Source organism: Poecile atricapillus, chromosome 3 (genome assembly GCF_030490865.1).
Source record: "Poecile atricapillus isolate bPoeAtr1 chromosome 3, bPoeAtr1.hap1, whole genome shotgun sequence".
Classification (NCBI taxonomy): Eukaryota; Metazoa; Chordata; class Aves; order Passeriformes; family Paridae; genus Poecile; species Poecile atricapillus.
The window spans coordinates 86,355,027-86,369,329 of record NC_081251.1 but is presented as its reverse complement, the minus strand read 5'-3'; the positions used below and the strand labels follow the sequence as shown (position 1 = coordinate 86,369,329).

The following is a 14,303-nucleotide window of genomic DNA, read 5'->3' as shown; positions in this document are numbered from 1 at the left end:
CTCCCAGGAACTGGATCTCTCGAGCAGGTCCTTTGACTTTGTTCTTCTTGATGGCAAAGCCGGCTTCTAGCAGAATCTGGATGATCTTTTCTCCTTTCTCAAATACTTCCACTGCTGTGTTCCCCCACACAATGATGTCATCAATGTACTGCAGATGTTCTGGAGCCTCACCCTTTTCCAGGGCAGCCTGGATCAGTCCATGGCAGATGGTGGGGCTCTGCTTCCACCCCTGGGGCAGTCGGTTCCAGGTGTACTGCACTCCCCTCCACGTGAAGGCAAACTGAGGCCTGCATTCTGCTGCCAAGGGAATGGAGAAAAATGCATTAGCAATGTCGATAGTGGCGTACCACTTCGCTGCTTTGGACTCCAGCTCGTACTGGAGCTCTAGCATGTCCGGCACAGCAGCGCTCAGCGGTGGAGTCACTTCATTCAATGCACGATAGTCCACAGTCAATCTCCATTCTCTGTCAGACTTGCGCACAGGCCAGATGGGGCTGTTGAAGGGTGAGTGGGTTTTGCTGACCACCCCTTGGCTCTCCAGTTCTCGGATCATCTTGTGGATGGGGATCACAGCATCTCGATTTGTCCTATACTGTCGGCGGTGCACCGTCGAGGTGGCAATTGGCACTCGCTGTTCTTCCACCTTCAGGAGTCCTACTGCAGATGGGTTCTCTGATAGTCCAGGCAAGGTGTTCAATTGCTTAATGTCCTCTGCCTTCACAGCAGCTATTCTAAAAGCCCACCTGAGTCCCTTTGGCTCTTTGTAATAGCCATTTCGAAGGAAGTCCATGCCCAGAATACACGGGGCCTCTGGGCCAGTCACAATGGGATGTTTCTGCCACTCCTTCCCAGTCAGGCTCACCTCAGCTTCCAACAGAGTCAACTGCTGCGATCCCCCCGTCACCCCAGCAATGGAAACAGGTTCTGCCCCCACATGTCCTGATGGCATTAGGGTACACTGTGCACCAGTATCAACTAAAGCTTCGTATTTTTGTGGCTCTGATGTGCCAGGCTATCGGATCCACACCGTCCAAAAGACCCGGTTTTCCCGTGCCTCTTCCTGGCTAGAGGCAGGGCCCCTCTAGCACTGGTCATCCTCTCCTCCCTGGGCATACATGCTAGAGGTTCCTTCAAGGGGATCATCCTCTTTTCTGTAATATCTGGCAGTTTCGTCACAGGAGGCTGAGGCTACCTTCACTTTAGTGGAACCTTTCTGGTTACTGGTTCCCTGCCTGAGTTGACGCACTCGTGCTGCCAGGGCAGAAGTGGGTTTCCCATCCCACTTTCCCATGTCTTCCCCATGGTCACGTAGAAAGAACCACAGCTCAGTTCGTGAGGTGTACCCTCTCTCTCTAGCTGGGGGACGTGGGGCTTGGAGTTTTGGGCTTGTGACCCGCACTGGTGCCATATGGGAACTGCTCTTCCTCATCTCTTCCCTCATTTCCCTCATCTCCTCTTTGAGTTCCTTAATCACAGCAGAAATCTTAGCCTGATGTGGGCCATGGACCATACTGTCATAATTTCTAAGCCTGGTGGCAACAGAACCCACCGTCTCTTGGCCGTTATCGGCATTAATCGTTGCAATATAGGTGGTGTAGTCACGTGGCCCTAGATTTGCCAGACTCCACAACATCTGCCCAGTGCACCTGACTTTGTCGGGGTTATTATCATGCTGTCCACCCCTTCCAAAAAGGACCTCTAATATCGCCACTTCTCTCAGCTGTTGGATCCCTTTCTCAATGGTTTTCCATTCCCTTCTATGATAGTGCTCTTCCATTCTCTCTCTATGGACAAACCTTTCTCTTACACTCATCAAAAGCCGCTCCCAGAGGGAAAGGGGCCCTTGCTCCCTGACGAATATCTGATTCACACCTGAGTCCTGCGTCAAGGGTCTCACATTCCTCGCCTCACCACCATCCAGCTGCACGCCTGTACCCATAAGGTCTCAGACCCGAAGTAACCAGGTGGTATAAGGCTCACGCCCCCGCCTCACAATGTCTTTTTGTAACTTACGGAGACTGTCATATGTCAGAGACTCAGTGATGATTTCAACTTCTGGCTCCCCTGTGGGTTGTGAGGACCCTCCTTTCTTATCCTTATCAGCAGGGTGCTGTGATTTCATCTTAGACTTCCTCGTTTCCACAGGGGCAACAGCTGCTGGCTGTGACTGCCCTTGTGGTTCAGCTGGAACCTGGATGGTTGTAACGTCTGTGGGTTCCACTGCAGCACCATCAGACTCTCCCTCTTTGGGGCAGGGGGAGGGTTTCCCAGCAGCTGAGTAAATGCACTCCTTTAGCATCTGGCTCATCTCATGCATCTCCTTCACCAGCACCCCCACCCACTCTGGGTGGTTCATTTCTGAGGTGGGCTGTGGGGCAGGGGCAGGCTCTGGAGCAGCACTCCCTGTCTCTGGGGCAGGGGCAGGCTCTGGAGCACCACTCCCTGTCTCTGGGGCTGTGCCAGGTTCTGGAGCAGCACCTCCGGTCTCTTTCCCTTTGTCTCTGAAGGCTAAGTAGAACAGGCCTATCAGCAACACCAGCCACTGTATGATGTCATTAGCATCCAGAGAAGATTTTAACCCTTTGAAAACTGGCAGGGTAGGCCCAAGGAACTGGGTGAAAGGTTGGGAGAAAATTTCCCCAGCTGTCTTTTTCTCCCAGTAGGTACCATTATTAAAGTAACCTGAAAACCATCCAGTTAGTGTGTGACAGCTCTGAATCCATGAGCCCGCCGTCCAGAGGACGTTAAACATCCATGAATTCCTCACCTTATCAACCCACAAAACAAGCTGGATAATAGCCACAGTAGCCTTAGTTATAGGACCCATATTTAGGTAAGGTGCAGCAAATGGGAGAAATATAGCTGTGACCACATGGCCCACGAACCTGGGTAAGCTAAACAACATGGTTCTACCTAACAAGGTTTCTAAATCCAGCACACAAAAGTTAGGTTATTTAAGAACTGTTATTCCTTTTTTGCCCTTTTTCTCTCAGTGCCCCACGTTGGGCGCCAAAATCTGTCTTGGTTCTAGAAGACAGGTGTCTGCTAGGGAGAGCAGGAGCCTCCCTTGGGATGAAAGAATGTAGACCCCCTCCCTCCGAATTATTATAATTTTGAAATAAAGGGGTTTTCAGGCAGAGATCTGGGGATAGGAGTAACAGTTCTTTACTAGTATAACCAGGTAAACAAACAAACAATAACTACAGCAATAACAAGAAAACAGAACCAGGGACCCCGGAACAGCTTTCTCGGCTGAGACGGGATGGAGGAGAGGCTTTGTTTTCACAAACCCCTCGGGCAGTTAGTCCCGGTGCTCCTGCAGGGCTCCGAGGAAACAGTCAGCTGGAACAGCAGGGACGAGCTGAGATCCTGGGCTGGTGGATGAGGTGGATCAGCAGGGATGAGCTGAGATCCTGGGCTGGTGGATGAGGTGTATCAGCAGCTCCACGGCAATGCCTGGCAGGACAGAGGGTGCGAGGCCACCAACCAAGAGGGGAGAAGGAGAAGAAGCAGCTCCGCGACCCAGCGCACGAACGTCCTTCTTCCCCGAAGCCAAGGAAAAAGCCAGCTAAAAACTGTCCCCACCCTCCTTTTTCTGCCCCCTTCCCCCGCCACCCTGGGCCCGGCCACTCTTTGTCTTTTGTGAGCACCCCTAAGTACCGGTAGTTAGGTTGTCCCAGCACATAATGGGTAAAAATTCCCACCTAACCCTCAACACATCATCAATTAGTGACATTTCAAAGGTTTTCACATTCTTTGGTAACAATTGGAACAATTTATCTATGATAATTTGCAAGTTAGGCCAAATTTAATTTTGTAGCCAACTACTAAAATGCTTAGCTTTTAAGCCACTTGACTCTTTCCTGTCTGAACACCTATTCCCCTCATGTCCAAAGCTCAGATAATTGGACAACTGCAGCTGAGGTTTTATTAATATTACAGAGGTTGCATACCTTCAAATTTTCACTTTCCATTTTAATCTACCTGATTTTCCATTATTTTTACAGCTGGCAAATTAAGCACTCATATCATGACATGCATCATCTCTGCAGCTGTTCTACCCTGATAGACCTGATTAGTCCATGGATCAGTTATCTCTGGTCCTTGGGTTCCTGCAGCAAGGAAAATGCTGCCACAGCCCTACATCTCTATCTGTACATCTCTATGACCGCAGCCCCATGCTTGACTTGGAAATACACCACCAACAGAGGATTCTCCTGGCCCAGCTTCCCCAAAAATGAAAGTTATCCAAGGGGTGGAACTTCAAGTACTAGGTTTTAAGAACAAAAAGACGTATAAAGTTCACAGACTATCTTTAAGTAGGAATTTTACTGAAGTTGTCAGTAAAGAGTCTTTGAGATTTCTTAAATTCAACTCAAGGAAAAAAACAGATAGATTCAGAATGCAAATGGGAATAAACACTGTCAAAACAAGCTGAATAATGTTGGAGGTTAAAGCTTTGATGACAGATAAAAAGACATTATTTACATACCTTGTATATCCACCCAAATCCAAAATGTGATCCGGAAATGCCTGTTTGCACATTACATAAATGTTGAATTGTACATCTAGAGATCTCTGGATCAACCCCTTGCTTGAAGAAGACCTTCATCACACTGAAGCGAGTCAGGCATGGTTTTGTTTGGCTTTGTTGGAGCATCCTGAGATGTCCAGTCTTTCATGCTGGTCAAACAGAGAGGGTATCACTACCCCCACACCCTATGCTGGTATAATGACTTTCCATTAAATCTAGAGCATTACTAGAACAGTTCTCAATTTTTTACATTACTAGAACAGCATCTAACACTCAGATGAATAAGGAGTGTCCTGACTTCTAAGAACAGGCTAGGAACAAGTTGCATCTAAGCATACAAATACAAGAACAGCAGAATTACACCCTTTTGTCCCCTTATGGTTCAGCTTACCTTGCAATGCTGTTATCAGAGCTTCAGTATGAAGGATACAAGTTATTCCCATACAGACCATGCCTCTAGCCTAGGAATTAGAGAAATCTCTAGCATATAAAAAAGATAGATTTGAGTTGTGCCAAACTGAGGGACTCATTTATTAGATTAGTACACTAATTGTTAACCTCTTAGGTGGAAGCAGAACTTTGAGTTATTTCAAAAAATGGCTATAAGTTTCCTTATAAATTTCCTTAATTTGCAGAACACTTTGCATCCCACAATAAAAATGTCTGCTTGCAACCCCACAGGCACAGGATAGGATGTTAAAGTCCATCTCTAAGCACAGCAATGTTAATTTCCTGATTCTAGGTATCATCTCACTCAGTCTAAGTGGGTTTTTAAATATTGCTTTCCATGAGTGCCAAAGTCTCCCAGAGCACCCTACGGCAAGTTTTCCCATATTGTCCTCTGGTCCAGGAATGTACTTGAAAGTGACATCCCTAGAGTTCCAACTGTGCCACACCTGTAGTATATAGGGGTTTTTAAAATCAGTCTGACTCTAATTCAATTTAGAGTCAGACTGATTTTAATTTAACAATTTTGCATATTTTTTTTTTATTTCAATGGAAAAAAAATAAGTAGTTCAAATATATAAACTACTGCAACTTAAAAATAAAATACTTCAGATGACTCACAGTATTTGTAAAATTATATATTTTGTGCATGGCAAAAAGAAAGCAAACACACTTATTCCAGTGAAAAGAAAGCAATGAAAAAGAATCACAGTAAGTCACATTACGTTTGTTGTAGGCTAAGAATAGAGTCAGGGATGGCTGCTATGGTTCAGTTGATGTGTAGCGATTTATTAAACTGCAGTTATGTGACTTGGATGACTCAGTATCTCAGGGCACAGACAGAGGCCTTTAAGAAAACTGAATTTAAAACACTAAATCACTTAGTTTTTAAGAACTGCCAAATCAGTGGAAAAAATGTTCAGGAAATCCTAAAGCAGAATGATGATATGAGGTTCCCAGATATTATTAAACCACATAGTAGATAATAACATCACACATCCTTTCTAGTTCTTGTAATATGTAGGTGTACTAAAGTACAGAATGTTATTAAATATTTAATAAATATTAAATAAGATATTGCTTTGGTTGAATTAGGCAGGTGTGAATGGTGTGGGACTCAAGGAGTTAAAGAGAATCATTCAGCAAACCTGGAGCTGTTCAACTCCAAATTACTTATATTCCTGGGCACAGTATCTTCTGCAAAACTGAACCTGGCACAGTGCAATATAGTAAAATTTTAGTAATAAATTTCTTTCCCTTTTCAAGTTCTCTGCCAGAAATATCAATTTATCAGCCAACAATGAAGAAACTACTGCAGAGTTAGAAAAGCAAGAACTTGCAAATCCTGCCTTCTATTGGAAAAATTCTTACACTGAGTAATTTATTTTTTCCACTCGAAGATTGGCACCAGATCTGGCAGTATATGCAACCCCCAGGAAAAGCAGAGAATCCCTAGATATTCAGTGGTGGAAAATTGCCTCCCTAACAGTGAGCTTCCTTGATAATGATATCTGCAGAGGCAGCAATGCACAGCAGCTGTTTGCAGTATATTTGGCTATCATCAATAAACCCCATCCCAAAGTCCTCACTGAGTTTTTATCCAGTCTCTCACTGATTTTGATAATAATTTTGCCTGACTAAAGAAAGAATGGAAAATGAGCACTTGGCTAATAGCCAGTTTAGGTACCAAATATACCATTACCAACTGTACATTGGATATATCAAAGTATTTTACAAGTCTGGCTTAGAAGGGAAATACTAAAAGTATATTTTTTATGAAGTTATAGTATAGTATAGTATATATAGTATAGTATAGTTTTTATGAAGTTATTCTTTCATAGCTGCATTCTCTATATAAACATGATCATCATATGGATTAAACTGAAAATCTTCTTTCAGTGAACAAATGTTTTATATAGATTTTTAAAATCTTAAAAAACATTTTTATTGCAGTTAATCAGTGTATTAATATTGTCTACACAAGGTTTATGTTATTTTAATTCCTTGATTTTCCTTCATTACTTGATTTCCCATTCCAGTTTTTCAGACTTCAATAGAGACAGCTCTTACGAAGATCCAGCTGTGAAAAACAACTCAATCACTTTTGGTAACCCAACTTCAAAAATAAGGTAAGAACTATACCTGGGCCACTCAAAGGAAAAAGCAAAGTACAAAATAATATAATGCACAATCCTCCATCAGTCTACTTAAAAACAATCTCCTTGAAATATAATTTTTTTTTTCAAATATAGATTTTCCTCCAGCTTCCAAACCAACTGCAGGCTGCCACATAGCTTTACACCAATCTGCTGCACCATCAGTATTGCAAAGGGGCTTTTGTGTTTGGCCTGAGGCTTTTTTCCCTATTAGCTTATGAATATTCATGACTGTCTTCATGACAGAGCCTTCTCCGAGAAAGGGAGTCTGAAAGAGTAAATAAAAACTTTTGAAAATAAGAAAAATCAGTGTGTATATATTGCAAAATTGTAGAACGCAAGAATTAGGCAGAGATTTTTTTCATACTTGTGAGTTTGTCTTTAAAATATTTTTAATGTCCCTCCACAAATTATTCTATTAAGATAAAATGGCAACGGTTTCAGGCTTGGCAAAGGTTATATACCATATTTTCTGAAAAGAGGTACTGCTTTGTGAAAATTAGCTTAGCAGGTTAACAGAAACTACTAGGGTTGCAAACCTCTCTATTTTTTCTAGTGTGTTGATTTCCATGTTCTTTTCTCCCACTGAAACATTATGCCAAGTCACTCTGCTTTCAGAAACTATATTCTTATTGTGTTCAACAGTTCTGGCTATTAACACCCTTAGGAAAATATGGCCAAATTACTATTTTTCCTACTACACCAGTAAGAGGAAAGCAGGAGGGTTTTTTCCTTTCATTTTCCAACACAATCAATTTCTAGAACAGAAAAAAATTGTGGAAAATTTCATCCCCAAAACCTAATGTTTTAAATTGCATTTGGGTTTAAGAAAAGCAGAAAAAAAATAGGAGGTAAAATGAAATTTAGAGAGTACCTTCTCAATATACTATGGGTTTTTATTTTTTATATTGTTGCTAAATTAATGAAAATCAATCAAGAATAGTCCCTTACTGATGTTCTGTGATCACCTTGTAAATTACATAAAAATAGGTGAGTTTTAAGTTCAGAGTAATTTCTTCTTTATTTTTCCATTTTGTTTCATTAATTCAGCAACTTAATTAGTAGCACAAAGACAAGGATATTAGACTGCTGTATATATCAGTAACACAATAAACCTACTGCTACAGTCAGTAAGGAACTGTGAAAATAACTATAATTACAGAGGTAGGATATGTAACCAAAAAGCTTTTCCCTTCAGTTCCACTCGTCCTTCTGTAATTTTTTGTTGCTGTATTTCTCATCTCCTAGTTAGTGCTTAATAAGCTTAATAATTAATAAGATTAATAATTAATAATTAATAATTAATAATTAATAATTAATAATTAATAATTAATACGTGCTTTAAATAAGGTTAAATATGCAGGAGGAAATTCTTAGCTTTCTCAGCTGATCAGAACAGCTTCATTGTATTACATCATCCTACACCACCAGCGGATCTGTCAAAAGTCGTAAGTCAATGATTTAACAGTTCAGCTGTTACCGGAGACTCAGCAGCACAAAGGATTTACATCTGTCAGATGTCCTGAATGCCACATGATTGTTTTCTTCTGTATATGTATGAAAACTTAATTCCCCCACAGTAGGCAAAAATACTATTGATCTGTTCAGATGTATAGCAGCCTAAAGCAAGCAAACACATGGCATAGACACATCCATAATTTCCTTGGTAAACTTACTACATTAAGCTTTTCTGCTTGGAATTAAGTCTTTGACTCAGCACTAGAATATTTTTAACCCTTCTTGAGAGGTCTATAGCTGATAAACAAATAGCCTTCCCACACTGAAGAGGTAGTGGCTAATCTTAGGAACCTACAAAAAACCATTAAGAAGTCCTGAGATCAATTCTCTGCTAAACAGTGCTATATATAACAATGCATCTAAAGAATAAAATCCTTCATGATGAAAAAAAGAGGAGACAGAAAAATTAGCCTCCTTGCTCACTTGAGTCCACAAGCATACTTTCTTATTTCAGGACCCCACCAAGTTCAAGTACCTCTATTCCTCTGACTGGAGACAGCCAGGCTGATGCTGACATCCTAGCTTTCATTAAAGCACGACAGAACATCCTGCAAAAGAAAGGTAAATCCTGCCAATAAATAGGAAGCCAAACCAAAATCTCCAGTACAGCATTTTAAATCCAAACCAGCTTTAGTCCACATTTTACTGACTCAAGTGAGAACAGATTCTGGCTTCAGGTATATTACATTATGTTTTCAGCCGTTCTAAGCACTTGAGATTCTTCATATGTATTTCTTAAGTAGCCCAATGCTGCAATGCAAAACTATAAAGGCTCTCTGTTTTACTAAGCCACCATCAGTGAATGTCTGGGGTATGCATGACTATGCAACCTGCATAGTATATTATTTTACCCTTAAGCAAATGCATTTGAATGTGGTTTCTTGATGATCCAAATTTTTCTGCATAGATTTTCTTTAAACTATCTGGCCTGGTTTTCATCCATTACAAGTTTAGTTCTAACAGTTGAAACCAAGTAAAGATTACTCAAATGATTTCGCTGTACCCCTACCTCAGGGGGCAGAGTGCCCCACTGTGCCCAGCAGAGTATGTCCTTAACAGGTATTTCACTATGTCAAGGTCTAATGAAAATTTCTATGAGTATTTGTCATCAAATCAGGTACTGAGAGCAAGCATAGAAGGTAATAAAGTTCACTCTAGAGTGTAGATAAGTAAAATTGGAAGGAAGCAAAAAGCAATAAATAAACAGTGGCAGTGCAAGGTAGTCTAAAAGTAATTTATCATGATAATGAAAAATGACCTATGCTGCTTTTTTGTTCCCCTGAACAATAGTATTTACTGGCAGCAACCAATTAGACAGAATATGAGCGTGTTAGCGGTTACCAAAGCAATAACTTTCCATCAGCACTTCAGTGCTGATGGCAGCATTTTTCAACAAGCTATCTGCACCTGGCAGATAGTGTTCACACTGTCACAAAGTGGGGCTTTGGTATCACACTGCTTGTTAGAAAACTGTCAGGTAAACACACTGGCTGAAAAAACAGCCTCCCTACACTCATCCAAAGCAAACACTTAGCACATTTAGGCTTTGGGATCCCTTTTGTCTTTATTTAGAAAAGCTGTTGTCAGGTTTCTTTTGCAAATGAAATTAAACTGGATTTGTAGGCAGCTCATCAGGAGAAGATTAGAGACAAATGTCTTGCAACAAACATTTCTGGCCTTTAGAAGGTCGAAATCTGACTCAATCTGTGATGCTATGTAATTAGAAGAGCACATCTTATCCTATGATCATCTCCTAAATCACACCATATCATGAATGTCGCTCTCAAATGCCTTTTCCATCCCGATCGTTTTCAGCCAGTGGCTATCACCTGGCATCATCCATCAGTTTCAGAAGGGACTAGACATTATCAACACTGACAACAATTTAGACCCCAAGTCATAAAAGGTATTCTTGCAGAACAAAGTACAGTCAACACTTCTAAAATTATCCTGAAGTTCAGTCAGACAAGGTGAGCTGCCCTAAGTAGGTGAAAAAGGAATGGAGTAGCATTTGATCATCCTCGTAGTGCAGAGCTGAATGACTCAACAAATTGCTAAGCATAAGCAGGAGAATAAAAAACTAAGAGGCTATGTCAGTTCAACAAATGTGGAGAGACCTGATGTGTCATAGACAAGAGATGGCTCAGCAGCAAGTTCTGAGAAGGATTTGGAGTCAACCTAGCAGATAAAGGAAGGCTTTTCTTCCTTTGAGAAAAGGGAAAACCTTCCAGATTTAAGAGATGGAGCCACTGATAGCAGGAACCATTGAGCAAATAAAGTTTGTAAATTCTAATTTAGCAAGATGAAGGAGGAGAACTAGAGGGTTTTCCCTCAGGGGACAGGGATCAGGGCTATGATGTCCCCATTCCTGCCCCCACAGATTAAAACTTTCAGCTGTAAAGTAGAGTTAGATAGAGAGGAAGAGTAGAAGAGTAATGTAGTCTCACTTCAAACTTTGGGGGAAAAACACTGTGTGTCATCAGTCACTTAACTTTTCCTCAAGAAATTTCTAACATATAAAAAATAAACCAAAGAGAAATTATTTGCCCTGAGCCATTAAGATGAGTCAGACACTTTCACACAGAATTTAAGTATGCTGAGTCCCATTTCAGTGCTCTGTTGCTTCCTTACCAAACTCTCTTCAACTGAGATGTTCAACAATCCTTTCTACATTTGTAAGCAAATGTATTCTCTCTCTGCATGACTGTAACACACAGTGCCCTGCAGGAAGCAACATGAGGAAGCATAGGGTCAGCCAAGCCAAAGTCTGCTGGGCTTAAAAACTGTCAACATCCTTACTGCTCTTTCCTTTATTGATCCTGACCCTCTCAAATATTAGTATCTTAGAAGCAAACTGAGGGCCCTACTACACATTAGGGGGGGAAGAAAAAAAAAAGAATAAATGTGTGCAGAAGCCGACAGAGTGGAAAATAAGTTTCATAAATAAAAAGCATGGGAATGCTCAATATCCTGAGTGACAGAAATGCAGGGGTGGGAGTGAGAGGTCTCAGTAAAGATTACCTCAGGGATTGTAGGGTATTACCATTTGCTTTCTAAACAGCAGAATTAAAGCAGGTACATTCACAGGGCCTTGGTGGGATTGTCAGAGTATTGTAATGACTACACTGGAAAGATTTCTAGATAAGGGCTGCTTGACAAGCATGCTTCTGATGCCGTGTTCTGTGTTGGGGTAGAGAAATGAAAATGCAGAAGAATAGATGAATGACTTTTGTGTCTTTAAAGATTTAAATTAAAGGATTATTTTTCTTTCTTTCTTCTGTTTTGTGTTTCTGAAGTTTGTTTTTAAACTGACAATGCAACCTGGGATGTAGTCTAACGTATTTCTTTATCACCTTTCAGGCTTGGGGAACAAATGAAATTCTTGTCACAGTCCACTATTTCCTTTTAGAAACAGTGAAAGACCTTTATTCTTTCTATTCCTCTTCTGTTTAGAAACAGGTACAAGTAAGTATGTCAGATGTACAGGCTTAATTGGTAAGGGTATATAAATTGTCTTTGACAGCAAAATCCACTCTGACAATAGATATTTGAGTATTTGCACTCAGAATCTTCATCTTGCATTAAAATTAACAAAACTGAAACAGCTAATCAGGAGTTTGCCAAATATATTTGTTTATGAGAATTCATTGAACATTTCTAAATGTTAAAATTATTAAAATTATTATGTATTAATGCTTTTATACATCTTTAATCTGGGAAAGGTCTATTACTATTGATAGGGCTTTTTGCATTGATTCACATAAGGCTTTGTTAATTATACCCATTGAACATCAAGAGATATCCATTCAATGGCAGTAGTTATCTGGGTTATAAAATTACATAAAATTTCATTTGAGATTTTTCCCCCTCAAGGAATAACAATTTTCATATCAGATTATTAGAATACTGAGATTGCATCGTAATATAAAAACAAATGTATTTTAGAAAGTAATTCTAGAGTTCAAAATTTCCCAACTGTTTTCTTTTTATTTGAACGGATTAAATGTTGTGCAGAATGGATTAAATGTTGTGCAAAATGCACACCCTCCCAGAATATACAGGTTTCAGAAGAAACAAATACACTTAATAGGCTTTAAACAGAACAAGGCCAATACTTCTGAAACACCAATAAGATGTGAAAATTTAAATGCATTTATATCTTATGTACAGTGTAATTTCACTATTAACTCAATACTATTTTATTGCATAATATTCAGTTATGAAACAATTTGTTTTACACATTAAATTAAATCAAAAACACAATGCAAAGTACAGTCTATTTCTCTGAGATATACATACTACCATATTGAAGCTGTCACTTTTCATGCTAGTGATAATCTTATAGTCATGCATTTAGAAGCATATGGGTTGTTCACATAAAAGAAAACAATACATTGGCAGAAGTCACATATTCTCAAAAATGTGTATTTTGTTATTTACATGCTGATACTTCTTTGTCAGGTTCATAATTACACAGTGGATTGCTGTTCTAACCTATAGAAGATATGTTTGTCAAAATAACAACTAATATACTATCAATTTAAAAATATTAAAATTGTACCTTTTTTTGCATTTTAATTTTCTGTAAAAGTCAACACAGATACCATATAAACTGGTAAGCTTTAGCAGAATTTAGTATGTTCAATCTGAGATAAAAGTCAGGTATACTCTTGCTTTGAGAAGAGTTCAAGGATTTGGTCAGAAGTGGAAAAATCCACAGGCCTTCTCCCTTTTATATGTCTGCTTTGTTGGAGATTATATTAAAATGCCCTTTTTCCAGAATTTTTATCTGTCTGTCATTATTATTCTTCTTCTTACTCTGTTATATAAATACTGTTAAATATGAAGTGTATTATTGTTCATATAACTTTGTTGAGGAGAGCAGGGCTACATTCCTGCTTCCATTCAACACTGCTAGCTGGAGAAGAGCCACAGATTCCAAAATGTTGCTGGGTCAAGCAGCTATCTTTTTATGTTTCCAGTGAAATACCCGTTGTGGTGAATTTATTTGAAGATGACTGAAAGGGAATCACTGATCCAACATCTCCGTACTTTTGACATTGAAGCATTTCCAATAGCTTTAAGTAACTGGTTAAAAGAAGGATCTCAGTGCTATTCTTTGTATGAATTAAGTGATGCTGCTACTACTTGACAATTCAGTGTTCTGTTCTCAGTTTGCCACATCACATCTCACTCACAGAGAGAAAATAACTCCTTGGTCTTCCATTTCAAAATTCCCTAGCCTTTTTTTTACGCTATTGTAAATTTGGTGTGAAGTTCAATCACTGTCAACAAAGTAGCACCTGATTGGAAAAATGGTCTAAGATTAAGATTCTACTAGGCACTTAAGATCTGGGACAAAAGTGCATCCAATAATAATAGAAATATTAGAAATAATAGAAAACAATATAAATATATAGAACCATATAAATAAACAGAAAGTCTTTCTTGCATCTTCTGAAAATTTTCATAGAAAAGAAAAGGTTCCTCATTTACTAAATAATAGTCTTAAGAAATAAAGCATTCTCTTTTATAAAAGCTGCTCCTCTCTTCAAAAAGTGCCTTTAGGGTTCACAGGAAAATTTAGATTAGAAATTATCTCAGCAGGTCTTTAATCCCACCTCTTCCTCAAAAGAACATGAGCTACA

General features: G+C 39.6%; 1 protein-coding gene across 1 annotated transcript in view; it reads left to right on the top strand.

Moving 5' to 3' along the window:
- KIF6 (kinesin family member 6) overlaps positions 1-12,102 on the top strand; it is a 260,796-nt gene extending 248,694 nt beyond the window's left edge. Inside the window, exons 20-22 of the mRNA XM_058835346.1 lie at positions 7,021-7,110; positions 9,110-9,216; positions 12,016-12,102. Of these exons, the coding sequence (XP_058691329.1) occupies positions 7,021-7,110; positions 9,110-9,216; positions 12,016-12,032 (214 nt within the window). The 3' untranslated portion in view covers positions 12,033-12,102. The remainder of the gene's footprint in view (positions 1-7,020; positions 7,111-9,109; positions 9,217-12,015) is intronic.
- Positions 12,103-14,303: the final 2,201 nt, after the last annotated feature.